General features: G+C 47.5%; 1 protein-coding gene across 1 annotated transcript in view; it reads right to left on the bottom strand.

Annotated features, from left to right (window-relative positions):
- NRK (Nik related kinase) overlaps positions 1-22,996 on the bottom strand; it is a 116,972-nt gene that overhangs the window by 37,253 nt on the left and 56,723 nt on the right. The window contains exons 15-17 of the mRNA XM_056859844.1: positions 11,095-11,241; positions 1,890-2,015; positions 436-503 (exon numbers count right to left, since the gene is read on the bottom strand). Coding sequence (XP_056715822.1) covers positions 436-503; positions 1,890-2,015; positions 11,095-11,241 — 341 coding nt within the window. The remainder of the gene's footprint in view (positions 1-435; positions 504-1,889; positions 2,016-11,094; positions 11,242-22,996) is intronic.

Genomic DNA, 22,996 nt, shown 5'->3' with positions numbered 1-22,996 from the left:
TTACTGATAGAAATATTTATTATGATTTCATTTGAATCCTATACTTTTTCATGGCGCTTGATGTTTGACCCATTTAATTCTCACAACAGCCCTGCAGGGTACGCTATGGTATCGGCTTCATGGCTAGCCAGGGATTTGAGCCAGGATCTCCTTGGTACAAGTCCAGCCCTGCAGCATACTGGCCTTGTAGAAAAATACCTAACTTCATTTATACTCCATCTTGCTCCCCAATGGGGACTCACATTGTTCTCTTCTCCTCCATTTTATCCTCACAACACCCCTGTCAGGTAGGTTAGGCTAAGAGTGTCTGGCCCAAGGTCACCCAGCAAGCTTCCATGGCAGAGCGGACATTTGAACCTGGGTTTCCAACCACTGCACCACACGGACTCTCCACATATCAATGTTAATTTAAGTAAGAACCTTAAAGGAGCTTACCTTGAAGGATAACTCTGATGGCCAAAGTGACCCCTGCCATAAAATTTTGAGATTGTTCTTTCTGGAACCTTAGAGATTTAAATGGGGGGGGGGATTAGATTCCTGTTCGCTACTCTTAAACACAGACACACACGAACACAAGGAACACCATTCTAACCCACAAACCTGTGCAGCCCCAAAAAACTTCAGTCAGGGTACAGACACGGCATTGCAACTCAACATATACATGTATTCTAAGAACATCTCTTTTGCAGCAGTGTTGATTTACATAAGCAACTGGACGGTGATGAGGGGAAGTTGGGTCTTGAATTGACGCTTCCAGCAGCCAGGCTCTGATGCCTTACTTCCTGTGCCAGCAGCACTTGGTATAAACTACATGGCTGGCTGACAGAGATCTGGGCCTCCAAGGTACAATCTTGGCTGCGGTACCACCTCTTTCAGAAGACCCAGTCACCTGACCTCTGCTGAGTCCACCAGACACTACGGCTCGGAATGTCTTCCTTACTCCCAGCAGCTCCTCTCTGGGGAGAGGGCTTAGCCCCAGCTCCTGCTTTGGACTTGACCCTCGCCTGGCTTGATTATGCCTCTGGCTTGGTGCACACAGCTGGCTGCTTCGGACTCGATCCCTGCCTGGTTTCTCCTCCTGGCATCAGTGGTCCCAGAAGCCAGCTGCTGGAAGTCGAACTGAGGCTTGCCATCACTAAGCAGAAGGACTGAGTTCAGAGGCTAATTCAGCACCCAGAAGAAACAGGATTTCTATGGCTCTGAATTACAGCTTCAACACCAGCAAGTATAAAACTTTCACCCTGTGGGAATTTATATCTGCTCTGTGTACATCCCTCAATGAGGCCACACGAACTCAGAGTCTGGTAACAGACAGAGAGAGTTCGGCATCCTGAAACTTTTGGCTCTCAGTTCTTTTAATAAAGTATCTAGTTTTAATGATAACAAAGATTGGCTGGAAAATACGTGGGTAAAATCGCATCAGGACTTCCAGTGGCCATTGAGTGGGGCCTCAGTGCATCATGTTCCGCTTCACGGTTAGCTTGTGCATAACAAATTATACAAAATATGCAAATCCATGCACATTTTCTCAGGTTTCATCATTTTCCTGAATTGAACAATCTTTTCTAGATAGTCTTTGCAGAGCCCTGGTTTACATCATACCCCACTCCCATCCACCCTCTTTTTTGCCGTCAAAGCTGTCTTATGGTGACCCTGTGGGGTTTTTAAGACAAGAAATGTTCAGAGGTGGTTTGCCATTGCCAGCCTCTGCATCATGATCCTGGATTTTCTTGGTCGTCTCCCATCCAAGTACTAACCAGGGCTGACCCTGCTTAGTTTCCAAGATCTGACAAGATTGGGCTAGCCTGGGCAACCCAGGTCACGGCACCCCAGCCCCCAGCCTGCAACAATTTCCCAATCACGTATTCATTCAGAGAATGTTCCAGTACCTTTGGAGGTTGCTCTTCAAGATGACAAACATTCCAGAACACATCATCCTGACTCAAGCTGAGAGGTGTTGTGGCCACATCTGAAAGTGAACTGCACATCTCTCGACTGGCCCGTAGATTTTCATTCTGCAAGTAATGGAAAAGAGCAAGAGTCCAGTAGCACCTTAAAGACTAACAACATTTCTGGTAGGGTATGAGCTTTCGTAAGAGCTCCGTGGCGCAGAGTGGTAAGCTGCAGTACTGCAGTCCAAGCTCTGCTCTCGACCTGAGTTCGATCCCAACGGAAGTCGGTTTCAGGTAGCCGGCTCAAAGTTGACTCAGCCTTCCATCCTTCCGAGGTTGGTAAAACGAATAACAGCTTGCTGGGGGTAAAGGGAAGATGACTGGGGAAGGCACTGACAAACCACCCCATAAACATAATCTGCCTCGTAAACGTCGGGATGTGATGCCACCCCATGGGTCAGGAATGACCCGGTGCTTGCACAGGGGACCTTTACCTTGATGAGCTTTCGTGAGTCACAGCTCACTTCTTCAGATACCTATTCTGCATACATCAAATGCAGTATTATTAGGGCTGTCACCTAATTAAGGACATTAGATTCAGATTCATTTATTAATACGGCAAATGCCATTAAAAACATTTGTAACCATTACAGAATTAAAATTAGAGAATATGCAGTAACTAAAACTATAGGATATACAATACATAACAGTTTATAAAAATTAAAGACAACTTAGTTAATTAATCAGTTGAGGGCACTCATTTATAAACTTTCGACAACCCTGTAAAATAGGCCAGAATTATCATAGATTTGGGAGAGCCGAGAATGAGCAGCTTGCCCTAAGGTCTTCTAAATGCGTTTGCTGCCAAGAGGACATTTGAACCAGTAGTCTCTCAAATCAGAGCTCATTCTCTCCAGTCACCAGACCACATCTGTTCCTTGGTGCAGATTAGAAGCTACAGTACCACCATCAGGTCAGCTACTGAAGTTGCAAGAGAAGGCAAACCAGCAGCTCTGCCTTCTGCAAAGCCAGCATAGCGGTCCAGAGAAGAAGTCCAAGCTTGGTTGCCAGAATTTCTGGATCACGGCCCATGGAATTTGACATTTTTCTGGGAAGCTTTGGACTTAAAAATAATATGAGGAATGCATCTGTATAACACCAAAACTAAGCCCTGACCTGGATAGCCCAGGATAGTCTGATCTCATCAAACCTCAGAAGCTAAGCAGTATTGGACCTGGTTAGTATTTGGAGGGGAGACCACCAAGGAAGTCCGGGGTTGCTAAACAGAGGCAGGCAATGGCAAGCCATCTCTGAACATCTCTTGCCTTGAAAACCCTATGGGGTCACCATAAACTGCAACTTGATGGCATTCAAAAAAACAAACTACCCAAAAATTTGTCACATATTCCATAGAGAAGCCTTTTAAAAAACACACAGCCTCAAGCTGGACCTTTTAAAATACTCTTCATACTGAGCTTTTGGCTACGCAAAAACCGCAACCTTTGAAATCAACAAACTAATAAAGGTGACTGAGCATTGTAACGAGGCTCTAAAATAGAAGATGTTGAAAATATCTGCAGAAATAAATGTCAGTCAACATTCCTGGACAAACAAATGAGAATGGATCCATCACGTGCCATGATGGCTTGTGGCTAAAACAGTCGCTCACTGAAGGTGGTCCTTCAAATTCCCTGGTCGCAAACTATCCCTTTTGAAGGTAGAAGATCAGGCTCCTAGGATGCATGCCTAAAGGTAAAGGTAGTCCCCTGTGCAAGCACCGGGACATTCCTGACCTATGGGGTGACGTTACATCCGACGTTTACTAGGCAGACTATGTTTACGGGGTGGTTTGCCTTGTCATCTACACTTTATCCCCAGCAAGCTGGGTACTCATTCATTAACCTATAAACTGCCTTAGCCAATCAATAGGCTTTATACTGTTGGCCAATTGCAGGGCTATTGCTGCATTCTCTTTTATGCCTGAAGAGGGATCCAAGGCTTGAGCAAACACCATCCACTTTAGCTCTCTCTGCTAGGCCCCAGATCATATGCCAAAAATAACTGGTTCAGAGCTCTGGCATGTATGGTAACCCTTTGGTACGCCAGCAGAGTGGGAAAAACTACAGGTAGTCCAAGCGGGAAGCGAGAGGTCCAGTCGCGTCAAATGTTAAAGCTACAGTCCTTGTTGCTCCAGCCCTCTCAAGGCAGTATCTTGCCAGTGATGGTGTGAATATGATTTGTTCAGTTTATGTGGATCCTATACCCTGACATGGCCCTGTCAGAAATACGAGAGGAATGCCTGCAGCTATACCATCTTGTTCCGCTATTCTGTCAGATTTCACATGCTGAGAAGGAATGGAGCTCTCAAAAGGAGTATTCTTTATTCATTAGCAGACATTTCTCTCCTCTGAGTCAGAACTGATTTAGGGTCACAACTTGTTGATAACTGCTGTGCTTCAAGCTCTCTCTTTCAAATACAAAAAACAAAATAAAATAGGCCCCTTTATCCCTGGTAACTCTTAAGGACACCCTAGCAGATTGTGCAAGAATAAACGGTTTTAAATGCAGAATGCCACTTCAAAAAGCCCTTTTAAGTCATCCCCCCCCCAGAAGTAATTCTGCTTAGACCACAGTCTTAACCATACTTAAGGCATTTCAATTTCAATCTACAGCGTCTGTTCCTGCCCCCATAACCTTGAAAAATACCTAAATAAACTGGGTTTTTTTCCACCAAGGTGGTGGGGGTGGTTAAAGGCTACTGACTTCAAGGCTTAATCAAGAGGAAGTCCCCTTGAATTCAAATTTTATTCATAGAATGATGAATCCTTTAAAAAGCTTCTTAACCACCACTGAAAGAAACAGTGATCCCCATTTTTGCCTACACTTATTACAGCCTTGTCTTTTTCATCAAGTAAGGTGTTCAGCTCCTTTAGCTTAGTTCTGGGTGAATATTTTAGCTCTATGCCTTTTATAGGAAATCACTTTTTCCGCCAGTACAGCATCTAATAACACGGTACTGAAAGTATGTTTCCCTCTTTTTGTCAAATATGATTGCAACAAATTATAGTATTTATTTACCAGACTGGTTTGTAGTGTCAAGCTGTTTTCAAAAGCAGCTAGCCTTGGTATCAGAGGATGGGTTTTATCAAGTCTGTTATCAAAATGCCACCTGCCTATCATTTTTCCAGCACCTGAGTCAGCAAAGCACTTAAACATATTCTGAACCATTTCAGTGGAATGCCTGGAATTAGCAGAACATGTGTTCGAAAGTTAACATTTCCAATAACCTACCTTGGTGAGCTGTATGAACAAGTCCAGCAACATCCAAGAAAGACCCAGAAAGCATAGGCAAGTGGTTTTTCTCTAGTCACAAAACTCATCCTGGATCAACTTAATATCGGGGGAGAACTGAAAGGGGTATTGTGAAATTCTGACAAGCTGGGTCAAAATGCTTGAAGTTTCCTTCGCTGGCCAGTGGTAAGGGAACTGAAGTTCAGTCACCACCTGGATGCATGGATATGAATTTTTTCAATTCCTTTTGTTCTCGCCTGCAATCAATGTGGGCCTTTCTATTTTCCTTTTTTTTTTACTGCTGGTGTCCCCAATTTGTTTGTTTTCTGCTGTTTTATACATCATATGCTGTTAGGCTAATGGTGGGCAAACTCCTGGTAATTGTTGCTGATGCCTGCCAACACTCATCTGGTCGGTGAGTAGAAACAGGCTGACAAAACGGGGAGGGCAGGGCAGTAATCGTTGTCGCCGTGCAATAACGTCACTTCCGGTGTGACCTGGAAGTGCTGGCATTACATCTGGTCAACACTCCATGGGTGAGTGCTAGAACACTTCTGGGTTGTGCCATGCCTGGCAACCCTATACACGGTACATATAAAAATATGGTAAATTTTATGGGAAATTTTGACATGCGGTAACAGAAAATGAAAATTAAGACCCACAGTTTCCATGTGCAGAAGGAAGAAGCAGAAACTAAGTGGGGAGTTTCAAGCTGAAACAGCGGGACTGCAAAATATGGTAGTGTTCCTAGTTTCTCACATCCACCACTTGTCCAATTCCTCAATATATGGAAGATGTGTTCATTTGCAAACTGCATGAAACCTGCCTCTATGAAGGCTACCATCAGCATTAGGATAAAGGGCAAAAAGGGAGTAACTTCACCTCCTAAGGATAAGACTGTAGTTGTACTGCAGCCCCACAAGCTGTAGTTTACATCTCCTAACAAGTGGCAACATAAGCAACATAACTGGATCTTGGCAACAGAGATGGGTTTATGGCCACAGAACCTCAGTGCAAAGAAGCAGGCAAGAGGCAGACATGTCCGAATCAAGGCAAATCATGGCATTGCACTACGTATTAATCAGAGAGACAGGACAGGACAAAGAGAGGGAAAAAACAGATCAGTTCAGAGATATCAAGCAGAAAAAGCCAAAGAACTGTAAAACACAAGCTGTTGATTAGACTGCCAGAAGCTTCTTCCAGCTTCTCTTTAGGGGGTGGGGGTGTACTTGCAGGTGGAGTCAAGAAAACCGGGCAAGCGTAAGTGGCCTCCAGTAAGCTTGCATTCCAAAGGCCAGGAGAGACTGAAGAGAAACTTCTTAAATGCACAAAGCATTGTGTGCACAAAAATGGCGGAAAGATGGAGAAAAGATTCACGGTGAAGGGAAACTAGACATTACAAGAGATCCATGGTTGCCATCAAAACCAGAAGCCTTGTGTCTCCTTCTTCTCACTCCCCATTAATGTCTGGTAAAACAAAACGTGATATGGTGTCACTGTGCTTCATGTATTCCTGCCTTGGCTCCACGTCATTGGTAACCACTTGCAAAGGGAGGAGGAGGAAGAGTTGTTTTTTATACCCTGCTTTTCTCTCCCATAAGGAGTCTCAAAGTGGCTTACAACTGCCTTTCCTTCCCCCCGCAACATGCACCTTGTGAGGTAGGTGGGGCTGAGAGTTCTGGGACAACTGTGACTAGCCCAAGGTCACCCAGCAAGCTTCATGGGGAGAAGTGGGGAATCAAACCCGGTTCTCCAGATTAGAATCTGCCGCTTATGTGGAGGAGCAGGCAATCAAACCTGGTTCTTCAGATTAGAGTCCACAGCTCTTAACCACTACACCACGCTCAGTGTGGTGGCAGGAGAGTATGGCGGAGACACAGGGCTGCTGTCTTCAGTAGCAGCCACACATTATCCATAAGGTTTAGCTCCTCTCTGAGTAAAGAACGGGACTCGGGTGTAACTACAAGGACACTCTTTCCCTCATGGTGATACAGATTACAGCAAATCTCATGCACTCTTCTCTCCCTCCCCCCACCCCGCCAGGCTGAACTAGACACCTGTCAGAACAGACCAACCCAGAGGTGTGACAGTTCTTCCAGCTAAAATCACAGCCATCCAGAACATGACATTACAAACAAAAGGTGGCAATCAGATATGGCAAATGGTATATCTAAAGAAACACACAGAAAAATCATCCATCAAAAAAGAAGCTCCTAAGAAGATGATGTAGAATAATGGCTAAGCAATCAAGAAGCCCGTGGTTTGACTCTCATCTATACCACCCTCAGCCAAGGTCCTCTAATCTGTATACATAAGATTCCCTCTCCTCCATTTTTATCATCCCAACAACCCTGTGAAGTAGGTTAGACTGAGAGACAGTGACTGTCCCAAGGTCATCCAATGAATTATAAGGCTGAGCAGATATCAGAACCCAGAGCACTGTAATAGAAGTCCAACTATGCTACACTGGCTCTCTATGAAGTTTTAGGTAGGCCTCAGGCAAGCCACACTCTCAAGCTCAGCCCCACCCTGCCAAATCTGGAGACAATAAAATGGACCCACTTTACGACAACAACATAATGTATGTAAGGCAATTCAAATACTTCAAGACACTCAATGCCAAGTATTCCCAGACATCCTTTGTCAAATATCTAAAATAGCCAAGCTGAGAAAAACCACAGCGAAGATCTGCTGACCCTCTGGAGTCCCCTCACAAACCCTCCAGAATCCTAGTTTGGGAAGTGCTACACTATGGGTACGATTAGCAACAAAATAAATTATGTTTGTCAGCTGAGGATTTGTGAGAGGAAACACAAACTTCCCAAGCTGGTTTTTCGGTGGAGAGAAAATTCAGGATTAACACACCTTTTCTGCTGGGAAATCATGGTTCATGAGTTTGGCCCTGTCTCCCACCACAGCAAGGAGCCAAAGTGACTGTGTTATGGGATGCTTCAGAAGATCTATCTTCCTTCCAGGTTAGAGATCATAAAGCGGCTCTCACTGAATTTGCTGCGCCCGTTTCATAAGGTACCAAGCTGTTTGAAGTGGGTACTTTATTACTATGAGTAATGGCAAGCCATGTTAGTTCAGTATACACAGTTAAAACTTGTTTCTGATTCTTTTGGTCAGTTTTAACATGATTTTAGCCCACAGTTGGTCTTGCAACGGTGACGTGAAGAATGTCAAGGATTCAACCATTCATCTCTGGCGAAGGAAGGAACTGCAAGGAGATTGACCACCCCAAGCAAGAGTATATCTGGTGATGCTTCTTGTCCTTTGGAAAGGCTTCCAGTGACCCAGGAAAGGGAATTTAGCTCTGCTCAGTTGACCAAAGCAAAAGGGAAGCCAAAGTGTGGAGGGATTGTGACCAATGTGTGTGCCAACAACCTCCATCTGTTGATCAAGATTTTCTAATACAGGCCTATGCACACAGAGCATAACTCTATGAAGTGAATGTGTGGGCAAATCAATGTGTGGATTTTGCTGCAATCCTGACCCCCTCCTCTATCCATTGACAGTTCCATTTTGGTTGACTGAACAGGGCTTGTGTCTTCTTTGCTTCACAAAATATCAGGTGCATTTAGAGTGTCATATGAATTATACACAGCAAAATATTTCCAATGGAAATAAAAACTGCCTGTAGAGGGTCCAAGATTTCTTGTGAAACATGCAAGAATAATATCCTAGAATCAATCCAGTCAGGCATTAATGTCGCCACAAATAACAGTCATCTAAGCAGACCCTGCAAGGCCTGTGAAGCATTCAGCTTCTCATCCCCTAGGAAATGGAAGTATCAACAAATGCTTGACTGTCACAGGCCAAACCAACCCTTCCCGCCTCTGTTTGTGTTCTTGGCTGCAACAGGGCAGAGAAGTTTTGCATTGATCTGACAAGCACAGATGCTGGCTGAAATTATAGGAGGCCACACATTTATGTTTGGAAAGAAGTCACATGACAGAAAGAGCAGGGGATGAAAAAGGATGGATTCCAATATTCAAATTACTAAAAACTTAAATATGTTTGGAGCTGGGAGTGTAATTTTGCACCAAACCAATTAAAAATCCAATGCTTTTTGGTTCCTCTGCCACCTAATTTGCTGGGTTTGGGTCGAAAGAAAAAAGAGATGAAACTGATCAAGTGTATGGGATACCCAGAGAGATCTCTGTATGGAGAAGTGGTTGTTAAGAATATTCTGTTTTCAGGGAAGCTGTTCATACCTTGACTTGTTCACTGAGGAGGAGGAAGATGAAGAAGGAGTAGGAGTCGGTTTTTATATGCTGGCTTTCCCTAACACTTGAGGAAGAATCAAACCGGCTTACAATCACCTTCCCTGCCCCTACCCACAACAGACACCCTGTGAGGTAGGTGGGTCTGAGAGAGCTCTAAGAGAGCTGTGACCAGCCCAAGGTCACCCAGCTGGCTTCACGTGTAGGAGTGGGGAATTGAGCCTGGTTCACCAGATTAGCGTCCGCCACTCAGGCACTCTTGTAAATGAGAGCCCGAGGCTCCAGCCAGGGCTTTCCCATCGTTGTGCACTGCAGGGCAGACTGACACTGGGGTGCAAACTCTCTTTTAGGGAAACTGACCAGCCATCACTCATCTTCTCATTGAGGAATCACAGACACGTTTCCATGAAATCCCAAAAACACAGTCTGAAAACCAGGAGCTGTTGCAGCGCTCAGAGGTAGGATCTGGGAGAACTAGGTACAAATGCCCACATTGCCATAGAAGCTGAGTGACCTTGGGCCAGATATTCTTTCTCAGCCTTACACATCTCACAGGGTTATTGTTGTGAGGATAGAGTGGAGAAGGCAAGAATGCTGTTGAAGAATCTCCAGAAGCTACAGTTGGTACAGAATGCTGCAGCCAGAATGCTGAGTGGAGTGGGTTGCAGGGACTAGATCACTCCAGTCTTCTTCCATTCACGCTGGCTCCTAATTTACTCCTGGGCTCAATTCAAGGTGCTGTTATTGACCTTTAAAGCCCTATATTGCTTGGGGCCAGCGTACCTTAAGGAACACCTTCTCCCAAATGAACCTACCCATCTACTCCAGTCATCTTTGGACACTCTGCTTCGGATGCCCCTGCCCCAAACTAGACATTACAGCCTTTACCAGCACTTGAAAAGACTCAGGCGCAGGGAAACAAGATCACCTGGCCCAAGCATGGCATTTTAAAAATGTTCAAGATCAGTTCTAAAATGGCGTTGGCATCCATGGGTATGACTCATGGTCGCCATAACATCTAGTTTGGCCCTAAGAACAACCCAAAATGTGGATTCCTGGTTAGATGGTGGTTTGACGATCAGTGAGGCAGTTATCATAGCTGCCAATCTCTGACCCAGCAACAGAGCTAAATCAGAAGTCATCGGCTCCATATTAGTCCCTAAGCAACGACATGCAGCTTTTTCACCTGGGTCTGAAAGACTGCTGCGCAACGCTGCTCAATTCATTATCACTACTTTCTTCTGCAAAGTATTATGCAACCTTTACTTATGTGAAAACACAAATTTTTGAAACAGTCACAACTACCATTCTCTACTTCCTGCCTGCCGCTCAGCATTATGAATTTACAAAGAAACAAAAAGGTAAAGGTAAAGGTCCCCTGTGCAAGCACCGGGTCATTTCTGACCCATGGGGTGACGTCACATCCCAAAGTTTCTTAGGAAGACTTTTGTTTACGGGGTGGTTTGCCAGTCGTCTTCCCTTTACCCCCAGCAAGGTGGGTACTCATTCTACCAACCTTGGAAGGATGGAAGGCTGAGTCAACTTTGAACCGGCTACCTGAAGCCAACTTTTGTCAGGATCGAACTCAGGTAGTGAGCAGAGCAGAGCTTGGACTTACCACTCTGCACCATGGGGCTCCTTTACAAAAGAAACAAGGCACTCGTAAACCTACGCGTTTCTCCTACCTGAGCTAGTCCTGCTCTTTGCAAAGCTGGTGTGCAAGGGCTGGAGCTACTGCCCGACCCCAGTCTACCGTGAGAGGTGGCTTCATGTCCCAGAATGGCTGCCCAGTTGAGATCCGTTTGGATGCTTTCGCTCTTCTTGCTCTCGGTCTGGAAACAAACCAATGGAGACAGATGCGCAGTAAGATTCAGTACAGAAAACACAACTGCATCTTTTGCAACTGGACACATGCCTGTTTCACTTCAGAGCTGTGTTGTCTTTAGCGAGACTTCCTACGTCTTTTCCTGTAAGGTTACCCTCCCAGTTTTAAATCCATCTTTTGCACTGGATGCACATGTATTAGTGCTCAAGACACTTATTTCCAAAAGCAACAGAATGAAATTCCTTTATGAACTGGGAATTTTGGACACAGTTTGACCTGCAGACTATCTGAATTTTTTTGTCTACGTTCTCAAGATAATTGTTTGTTTTTTAAAAAATCAAGTTTTGGTTGCAAATGGTACTTGTGAAAAACATACATTTCTGCTAGAAAGTAGAATGGTGAAGCTGTTAAGCAAAACTTGCTTGCTCTTAAATTTTTAATCATTGTAAGGAAATAATTGATTACATATACTGAGCTGTATGTATCTGTATGTCCTCACTGTGGCTGGCCTTTGCTAAGTATACAAGCACATGCATGTATACCAGTTTCCTATGGTCCATCACAATCTAGTGTTGGTTTTTCCCTAAACATGGGACCATGATAAGATCTACTTTCTCCCATAATGTCCAGCCTGACAGTTAAGATCCTCTTCCCAAGCCCAGTTCTCTGTATCCCTATCTGCAGAGGTGAGGGAGGTCGTAATCAGAACCAGGCCTTTTTAAGTGGTGGTGCCTTACCTTTGGACTGCCCTCCCTTAAGGCTCACAGGATGCCTACTTAATTCCTTCTAGGCACTAGGACAACATATTTCTTTTTAAAGGTAAAGGTAGTCCCCTGTGCAAGCACCGGGTCATTACTGACCCAGGGGTGATGTCACATCCCGACATTGACTAGGCAGACTGTGTTTTACGGGGTGGTTTGCCACTGCCTTCCCCAGTCGTCTACACTTCACCCCCAGCAAGCTGGGTACTCATTTTACCGACCTCGGAAGGATGGAAGGCTGAGTCAACCTTGAGCCGGCTACCTGAAACTGACTTCCGTTGGGATCGAACTCAGGTCGTGAGCAGAGCTTTTGACTGCAGTACTGCAGCTTACCACTCTGTGCCACAGGGCTCTTATTTCTCTTTACTCAGCCTTTTATCACCTTATGCAAGTGAGTGCATGCTAGATTCTCAATGACTGGGGGCTGAAGCAGCATCGGCAAGCACCTAACTGGTATACACCATTACTTTCTCCCACATAAACAAGGGGTTGTCATTCACTTCTATTCACAAAAATAAGATCCCATCCTTTGGGACATTTCTGTGGTGAAAACTAACCTTGCCCTCCACCTCTCACTATGGTTCTCCCTTGCTAAGTATGGTCCAGTGGTTAGAATGACAGTCCAGGCTTTAGGAGACCCTGGTTGAAGTCCCCACTCTGCCATGGAAGTTTGTTGGGTGACCTTGGGCCAGTCAAACACTTTGAGCCCACCCTACCTCACAGGATTGTAGTGAGGATAAAGCAGAGGAAAGGAGAATGATGCCAGCTACTTTGGGTCACCACTGGGGAGAAAGAATAAATAAAATAAAATAATTAGAAGAAGAAGAAGAGTTGGATTTTATATGCCGACTTTCTCTACCACTTAAGGAAGAATCAAACCAGCTTACAATCCACCACTCCAAACCACCGCTCTTAACCACTACACCACATTGGCTCTCAATGGGCACAGGTGCCCATAAATAACGGATTAATAAGTGCCTTCAAAATGCAGAACTGCTTTGTCCCCTGCTCCCTCCCGCATGTCTGCCTCATTTTCCTCATCAGGGATGGGAACAGCTTCCTTGTTAATGTAACACCAGGAGATCAACCTAAATGACAACAGCCTCAATAAGAACTAATTATTATTTCACAGGGGGCGGTGGGGGATGGTTTATTCCTCATGTCCCCATGAATCCTGAATAACCCCCCCAAAAAAACACCCAACATGATGCCAGTGGGATTAAATAAATGAGGCATCTAAAGCTGCAGAACTATAAACAGTGACAGTATGGTGTCAGAAACACACAAGACACAATCAGTACTGGCAAAGGAAATTCAAGATTTACGCCAGCCTCAATTTGCTTCCCTTTAATGCCTCGTAATTCCAACTGAGACTCACTGCCTACAACGGCTAATGTCAGAAATTCACAACAGTACATTTAGATTAAAATTTAACAGTAATGGCATGGACTAAATTCTACAATGCATTTTATTCCAGTACAAAGAGGTCATTTATGAAATACACACCAGAGACACAGATGAATATTGGAGTTGACATTTGCTATGTTTTCCCCCCCTCTTGGGCACCAGGAAAAAAAAAGAGAGGAGGGGGAGAGGGGGAGGAAGTTGAAGCAATGAAATTTGTGTTTTCCTTCTCCTAAAGCAGAGAAATTGCCCTGACCTGGATAGCCTAGGCTAGCTCGATCTTGTCAGATCTCAGATGAAGAAGAAGAGTTGGTTTTTATATGCCGACTTTCTCTACCACTTAAGGAAGAATCAAACTGGCTTACAGTCACCTTCCCTTCCCCTCCCCATAACAGACACCCTGTGAGGTAGGTGAGGCTGATAGAGTGTGACTAGCCCAAGGTCACCCAGCTGGCTTTACATGGATGAGTGGGGAAACAAATCCAGTTCACCAGATGAGCGCCCACTGCTCATGTGGAGGAGTGGGGAATCAAACCCGGTTCTCCAGATTAGAGTCCACCGCTCCAAACCACCGCTCTTAACCACTACACCATGCTGGCTAAGCAGGGTCAGCCCTGGTTTGTACTTGGATGGGAGACCCCCGAGGAAGTCCATGGTTGCTACACATAGGCAGGCAGTGGCAAACCACCTCTGAACGTCTCTTGCCTTGAAAACCCTACAGGGTTCCTATAAATTGGCTGTGATTTGATAGCACCTTCCGCCACCACCAAAGCTTAGAAAAAAACACAATCTAATGGTAATTTGCCCTGACATGGATGGCCCAGGCTAGCTCAATCTCATCATATCTCAGAAGCTAAGCAGAGTTGGTCCTGGTTAGTATTTGGACGGGAGACCACCAAGGAATAAATAAAATAAAATAATTAGAAGAAGAAGAAGAGTTGGTTTTTATATGCCGACTTTCTCTACCACTTAAGGAAGAATCAAACCAGCTTACAATCCACCGCTCCAAACCACCGCTCTTAACCACTACACCACATTGGCTCTCAATGGGCACAGGTGCCCATAAATAACCGATTAATAAGTGCCTTCAAAATGCAGAACTGCTTTGTCCCCTGCTCCCTCCCGCATGTCTGCCTCAGGAATACCAGGGTCACTATACAGAGGAAGGCAATGAAAATCACCTCTTTTAGTCTCTTGCTTGGAAAACCCTACAGGGTTGCCATAAGTCAACTGCGACTTACATAAGAAACATAAGAAAGGCCCTGCTGGATCAGACCAAGGCCCATCCAGTCCAGCAGTCTGTTCACACAGTGGCCAACCAGGTGCCTCTAGGAAGCCACAAACAAGACGACTGCAGCAGCATCCTGCCTGTGTTCCATGGTACCTAATATAATAGGCATGCTCCTCTGATACTAGAGAGAATAGGTATGCAGCATGACTAGTATCCATTCTAACTAATAGCCATGAATACCCCTTTCCTCCATGAATATGTCCACTCCCCTCTTAAAGCCCTCCAAGCTGGCAGCCATCACCACATCCTGGGGCAGGGAGTTCTACAATTTAACTATGTGTTGTGTGAAAAAATACTTCCTTTTATCTGTTTTGAATCTCTCACCCTCCAGCTTCAGCAGACACCCCTGTGTTCTAGTATTCTGAGAGAGGGAGAAAAGCTTCTCCCTGTCCACTCTCTCCAAACCATGCATAATTTTATAGACCTCTATCATGTCTCCCCTTAACTGCCTTCTTAACCGCTCCCCATAGGACAGTTGCTCTAGTCCCCTAATCATTTTGGTTGCTCTTTTCTGCACCTTCTCAAGCTCTGTAATATCCTTTCTTAGGTGTGGTGGCCAGAACTGTACACAATATTCCAAGTGTGGTCTCACCATAGATTTGTACTTGATGGCACATTGCACACATTTCCATTTACTTTTTCAGGGGTGTTTCAGAGGGCTTAGTATAGGATTTTGAAGGGGCCAGGGCCATTGATGGTTCCTCTTAACCACTAAAAGTGGAGAGTACGGGGGAAATTGAACATCTGGAAGAACTTCTGTTCAGATGGTTCAAGCAAGCGAGCCTAGCTGTAGCAAATCCTTCAATGCTTAAAATATTTTCCACCTGTATGTCAAGCAACTAAAGGGCCATTGCTGCATCTTTTTTTCCAAAATACTGTTGTCTGTGAATAATAGCCCTCCACCATTTCATTGGCTACTTACACATGATCATACCCCAGTATTCTGCATTTATCTTTAAGAGTAACACACAACCCCTAATGGGGATTAGAACCCACAATTCTCCTACAGGGCATGAATTGAAAGGATCTTTTAAAAAATGGTAAATATGTTGAAATGCTGAAAAGAACTAAGATATACACTGAGAACTAAGATTAAAGCGAATGTGAAGCATCTGACTGAATGTTTCATCCAGCCTCACCCCACCTCCACAGCAGTGGGGGTTCTTGTAAGCCTCAAGGCCCTGGCCTCTTCCCTACATGACTCTGGAGTGGTGTTTGTTTTTTAAAGATCTCAGATGTCCCCTTGAATTCAAACAACGCCCCCCCCCCAAACCCAAATACTGACTTTTAAAAAATAACCAATTCATTTCCAATTAATAGTCTGTGCAATGCTATGTAATGTAATATGCCTAGGAAAGGGAAGATAAGGATTTATTTATTTGGTACATTTAATCCCAAGAAACTCAGGGTGTCCGATGAGGGCTATAGGAACCCCAAGGTTTAAATCCCCACTCTGACATGGAAGCTTGCTGGGTGATGTTGAGCCAGTCACTCTCTTTCAGCCTAACCTACTTCACAGGTTGTTTCAAGAATAAAATGGAGCAGCGGAAACAATATTGTACACATGAACACATGAAGCTGCCTTATACTGAATCAGACCCTTGGTCCATCGAAGTCAGTATTGTCTACTCAGACCGGCAGCGGCTCTCCAGGGTCTCAGCTACAGGTCTTTCCCATCACCTACTTGCCTAGTCTCTTTAACTGGAGATGCCGGGGATTGAACCGGGGACCTTCTGCATGTCAAGCAAATGCTCTACCACTGAGCCGCAGCCCCTCCCCAAAACTGTGTAAGCTGCTTTGGGTCTCCATTGTGGGAGAGATGTGGGGTATGCAAGTGCCGTGTGAGAGATCCCCCTCTCTGAGTTTGCTTCTCCAAATCAGTTGCTCAGACGTTGATACAGAAACAATAGATTTATTGAAGCCTTCAGGAGATGAGACAGGCACAGGTAGAAAGTTGCAAGTGAGGGGCTATACGGGTTTACGGAATATATTGACTCCAGGGCACTGGGGCACTGGGGTTCACACTTATTGTTATGGGAAGTTACAAGCTTGGCATAATACAAAACATCAGACAGATCCCAGGAAGTCTGGGCGGCTATCACACTTCCAAGGCCGCATCGGCCTGAGGGAGTACTGGCAGGAAGAACAGCGGGGGGGGGAAGATACATGGGCCATCAGGCCTGGCGCCTGAGACCAGAAGGTGTGAACTGCTTTTACGAGTTCACTGATAACACAGCAGGTGATGGAAAGCAGAGACACAAAGACAGAGACCCTCACATTCTGCCCCCCTTAAGGCCCCCCCCCGGGGTCCCCGAGAGGACGAGGCTTATCGGGATAAGCAAGGTGGAATTCCCGGACTAAGCGAGGAGCCGCCATGTGGGGTGCGGCCACCCATTCGTCATGAGCGGAGCCAAGGTTTTTCCAGCGAACAAAGTAAAACAGTTTCCCTTTCTTCCATTTGGAGTCTAAAACCTTGGATATTTCCAAATGGGTGTCCCCTCCTACTACGGTAGGAATCTCGTGTGCGGGAGGGGGGTGGAACTGGGGGGCTGCCACATAGGGTTTGAGGAGGCTTATATGAAAGACTGGATGGACTCCTTTCAGAGTTTTTGGGAGGTCCAGTTCCACAGTAACCTCGTTGATTACTCTGGTAATGGGGAAAGGTCCCACATAACGGTCGCTCAGTTTTTTGCAGGGGCGAAGAGAGCGGAGGTTTTTGGTGGACAGATAGACTTGCTCCCCCACCTTGAGTTCCCATCCCGGAGACCGGTGTTTGTCTGCTTGTTCCTTGTACTTGCTTTTTGCCCTTTCCAGATTTTTGAGCAACCATGGCCAGGTGGATTTAACCACCTGAATCCACTCCTGAAGGTCAGGGGTAGACTGGAGCTCTGGCGAGACGGGGGCAGAACCGAAAGGGCCGAAATCCGTCCCGTATATAACTTGGAAGGGACTAAAGCCGGTAGAGGAATGAGGCGCATTGTTATACGCATATTCGGCAAATGGCAGCAGGTCGACCCAGTCGTCCTGGTGGAAATTTACATAGCAACGCAAATAACATTCTACCACCGCATTTACTCGTTCTGTTTGACCATCCGTTTGGGGGTGATAGGCGGAAGAAAGGCCCTGCTCTTCCACTCCCATTAACTTTAGGAAGGCCCGCCAGAATTTGGCAACAAACTGGACCCCCCGGTCGGAGAGGACCTTCCTCGGGATCGAGTGTAGCCTGAGGACGTGTGTGATGAACAGTTTAGCTAAGCCCTGGGCTGAAGGAAGGCCTGCACATGGAACGAAGTGAACCTGTTTGGAAAAGAGGTCTGTGATAACCCAAAGAACCGTTTTTCCCCGACTCGGAGGTAGGTCGGTGATAAAATCCATGGCGATGACTTCCCAGGGACGGGAGGGGCTCTCAAGCGGTTTGAGAAGCCCTGGGGGTTTTCCCATCCGTTTCTTGGCTGTGGCGCAGGTGGGGCAGCTGCGCACATACAACTCTACATCAGATCTCATACCGGGCCACCAGAATTGTCTTCGAACCAGGTGAAGCGTTTTTATGAAACCAAAATGACCCGCTAGCCTGGCACCATGTACAAGTCCCAATACTTCCTTGCGAAGAGAGGAGGGGACGTACAGTTTCCCCCCTTGCACCCACCAAGTGTTGGTACGTTCCAGACCAGTGGGGAGGAGATGATGCTCCTCCTCCTGCAAGGAGGCGTCCCGGAGTCGCTGTTGGAAGGCTTCCGGGATGCCTTTGAGTGTAGGGGGGGTCTCCGGTGGTCGGGCTTGGGACCGGGTGGTGACGGCTAAGCTAGGAACTTCCCCTCGCTGCTCGGGAGTGAACAGGGAGTCGACTGGGCGATCGAAATCGTTGCGATACTGGGGAAGTCGTGACAAAGCGTCGGCTAGGGCATTTTCTTTGCCAGGGACATGTCTGAGAGTGAACCGGAACTTAGCGAAAAATTGGGCCCACCGAACCTGTTTGGCATTGAGTTTTCTAGCCCCCTTGAGGGCCTCAAGATTCTTGTGATCGGTACACACTTCGAATGGCAGTTCGGCCCCTTCCAAGAAGTGTCGCCATATGGTAAGGGCATGTTTGACCGCTGCTGCCTCCTTCTCCCAAATGGCCCAGTTGATTTCAGACTGGGAAAACTTCTTGGAGAAGTAGGCGCATGGTCTCAACCGTCCCCCCTCATCCCTCTGCAATAGGGCCCCGCCCATGGCTACATCCGAGGCATCCACTTGCACCACAAAAGGCTTGGTGCAATCTGGGTGAGCCAAAACGGGTTCGGATGAAAAAAGTAGCTTCAAACGTTCAAAAGCTAGCTGGCACTGGGGGGACCATTGCAAACGGGCTGAGGGAAGCGCGGCGCTAGCCCCTTTGTCCTTGGTACGTAACAGGGCAGTGAGGGGAAGCGCAACTTGGGCAAAGTTAGGAATGAAGTTCCGGTAAAAATTGGCAAACCCCAAAAACTGCTGAAGTTGGCGGCGGGTAGTGGGGGGTTCCCAGTCCCGCACTGCCTGGACCTTGGCGGGGTCCATTTCCAACCCTTGGTGGGAGATCACATACCCCAGAAATGTAATGGAGGGTTGGTGGAATTCACATTTGGACACCTTAGCATACAGTTTGTGCTCCCGCAGCCGCTGGAGCACCTCTCGCACTAGGCGCACATGGTCTTCCATGGTTTCAGAGTAAATAAGGATGTCATCGAGAAATACCACCACCCCCCGAAACAGCAAATCATGCAAAACCTCATTAATTAATTGCATAAAGACACTCGGAGCCCCCGAAAGTCCGAACGGCATGACTAGGTACTCAAACATCCCAAAACAACTGGAAAAGGCCGTTTTGGGTTCGTCTCCTTCTTTGATGCGAATGCGGTGGTAGGCTTCTACCAAGTCCAGTTTGGTGAAGATTCGGCCCTCCTTTAATTGTGCTAGAAGGTCAGGAATAAGAGGGAGGGGGTAAGCATTAGACTGGGTGACTGCGTTCAGTCTGCGAAAGTCAATACACAGTCTTAAATCTCCCGTCTTTTTCTTTACAAAGAAAGCTGGGGCTGAATAAGGAGCCTTGGAGGGGCGTATGAAACCCCTCGCCAGATTGACATCCAGATAGTCTCGCAACACTGTCTTTTCACTAGGGCTCATGGGGTAAACCTTTCCCTTAGACAGTTTGCCTTCCCCTACAATCTCGATGGCACAGTCCGTTTCTCTGTGGGGAGGCAGTTCGTCGCACTCTCTAACATCAAAAACATCAGTAAATTGCGAGTACTCAGAGGGTAATTGAGGAGAGACTGGGGCGGGGGACCCTACCAGTGCGGCGGCTGGAGTCCTGAGTACCCGTTCCTTGTCATGCAACCCACAGGGGTTTTCGGGGAAGGAAAGCACCCGTTTAACCCAATCAATGGAGGGATTGTGCCCCCTTAACCAGTTCATCCCTAACACCACAGGGGTTACAATAGGGGCGATAGTGAAATACAACCGTTCCCAATGTTCCCCCACGGACATAATCACGGCTGCAGTTCTGTGGGTCACCGGGCCCCGTTTAAAGTCACTCCCGTCCATTTGGGAAAAACGGAGGGGTCCCGGAAGCCGCTTGCGCCGGACACCCAACTTCTTGGCAGTTTCCTCATTTATCATGGTGCGGGCACACCCCGAGTCGACCAACGCGGGGACCTCTAACGGGGGACCCCCTTTGGGTAGGGACAGATGGACACGCACAAATACATTGTCCTCTTGGGCGCTTACCATCGGTGGAGCTCCTTGCACAACGATAGGGACGGTCTGCTGCGGAGCCCCCTCTACAGCAGACCGACGGCGTTTTTTGCCGGCTGTTCCCACTCTTCCTCCTCGCTGGAAGAGGGGGACGGGGTAGTGGCCTCCGGGGAGCCGTCCGAATCAAAGACGGTATTTGTAATCCGGGACCCCGATGGGACCGTAGAGTCGGATGCCCCATCCTGGGGACGTGCGTGGAGAGCGGAGGGTGCGCCGGAGCGCCGGCTCAGTGGTCCACTTCTGCGGCGAGGCTGGCTGTCGGCGGCCGGTTTCGTCGGCTCGGCCTGGGTTTGGCGGGGAGGGGTCGGACGGCCTGAGCGAGAGGGGCATTGCGATGCAAAGTGACCCTTTCCCCCGCAGATCAGGCAGACGCCGGCCTCGAACCGCTTGCGGCGTTCCGCGGCCGAGAGGACCCCGCCACCCCCTTGCCGGAGTTCCCGGCCACGGTCACCCCGGGGCCTGGGGTCTCGCCCAATCCGTTGCTTGGACAAGTTCAGGAGTTGTTTGCGATTCTCGATGTCAGCAGCATGGCGAACCCAACCTTCCACATCCGGGGGGTTCCCTTGCATGAAGGCCCAATGTTGGAGGTCTGGGTTGAGACCCTCCCTGAAACATTGTACCAAGGTAGCCTCACTCCAGTCCAGAATTCGGCTAGCCAGTGACTGGAACTCACTTGCATACTGCGCCACCGACTTAGTCCCTTGGCGCAGTTGCATCAGGGAGGCTTTAGCCCGCTCACCTAGAGTCGGGTCCTCAAAACGGTTTCGGAGTGCTACCATGAACTCGTCCAGGGTCCGCAGCACCGGCGAGCGGAGTTCATACTGCAACACCATCCAGGCAGCCGCCTCCCCTTGCAGTAAGGAAGCCACGTACTGCACCCGGGACTCCTCAGAAACGAAGGTTCGGCCTTGTTCCCGCATAAAAATGTCTACTTGGACCATAAAAAAGGTCAACTGGTCTCCCGACCCGTCATACGTGACTTTCAGGTCCCGACGGGCCGGGGGGGCAGGGGTTGCGGGCGGAACTACTGGCGCCCCGTCTGGGGAAGCACCGGCTGGAGGTTGCAATTTCAGCGCATCTAGGGTCGTGGCCATCTCCCCCATTACGCGTTGCATGATCTCCATCTGTTCCTGCATAGCCCGGCGGTCTTCCTGCCACTGCTTTCGTTCTTCCTCCATGAGGGCCTCTTTGCGGGCCGGGTCCCCTTCGAGTCCCGTGCTGGGGAAGGCCAACCGGCGATCCTTCGCCGCAGTCCGCGAGAGCGACCAGCCCTTGGGAGAGTCCAGCCAATAAGTGAGCCCCCGGGGACGTCCGTCCCGATCTTGGTCGGGGGCGCGACCCTTCGGTTTCTTTGGCTTGGCTCCCTCCTCTTTAGGGTCCGGCTTCTCCGGCTCGTCCGGTTCCTTGGGGGCATCGGGGTTAGGGGTGGTGTCCTCGTCGGCTGACATTCTGTCCAAAGCGGTACAGCTGCAGTCCGAGAGGCAAGGACTTGCAACTTAATGTGAGAGATCCCCCTCTCTGAGTTTGCTTCTCCAAATCAGTTGCTCAGACGTTGATACAGAAACAATAGATTTATTGAAGCCTTCAGGAGATGAGACAGGCACAGGTAGAAAGTTGCAAGTGAGGGGCTATACGGGTTTACGGAATATATTGACTCCAGGGCACTGGGGCACTGGGGTTCACACTTATTGTTATGGGAAGTTACAAGCTTGGCATAATACAAAACATCAGACAGATCCCAGGAAGTCTGGGCGGCTATCACACTTCCAAGGCCGCATCGGCCTGAGGGAGTACTGGCAGGAAGAACAGCGGGGGGGGGAAGATACATGGGCCATCAGGCCTGGCGCCTGAGACCAGAAGGTGTGAACTGCTTTTACGAGTTCACTGATAACACAGCAGGTGATGGAAAGCAGAGACACAAAGACAGAGACCCTCACATGCCGACAACTTGCAACCAATTTATGGCAATCCTAGCAAGGGGCTTTCAAGGCTAGTGAGAAGCAGAGGTGGTTTGCCATTGCCTTCCTCTGCAGAGTCTTCCTTGGAGGCTCCCTTCCATGTACCAACCCTGCTTAGCTTCCAAGATCGGGCTATAGCATGCTACGTTCCCTCCAGAAGTATAGTAGAAACATCTTAATAAATAAACATTGTTTCCCTTCTCTTCTGTTGGGCCAACAATGTTTTCTTTCCCTGAAATCTTCACTTAAAAAAACAACAACATAAAATGCGTTACATTCCTGTACAGCCTAAGTAATAGGATCCTGTACAGTAATAGGATCCTGTACAGCAGGATGGTGCTGCTGCACTCGTCTTGTTAGTGGCTTCCTAGAGGCACCTGGTTGGCCACTGTGTGAACAGACTGCTGGACTTGATGGGCCTTGGTCTGATCCAGCAGGGCCTTTCTTATGTTCTTATATTCTTAATATTCCAGCTCTATGAAGGCTCAGAGTGGCAGGAGATGATGCCTAGCTTTGTGGCCAAGTAAATATATATGCAATCTCAAAATTGTAAGCAAATGTTTTACTATGTCTGGATTAAAG

The sequence above is a fragment of the Euleptes europaea genome, chromosome 13 (genome assembly GCF_029931775.1).
Source record: "Euleptes europaea isolate rEulEur1 chromosome 13, rEulEur1.hap1, whole genome shotgun sequence".
Classification (NCBI taxonomy): Eukaryota; Metazoa; Chordata; class Lepidosauria; order Squamata; family Sphaerodactylidae; genus Euleptes; species Euleptes europaea.
This window is presented reverse-complemented; position numbering and strand designations above follow the sequence as displayed.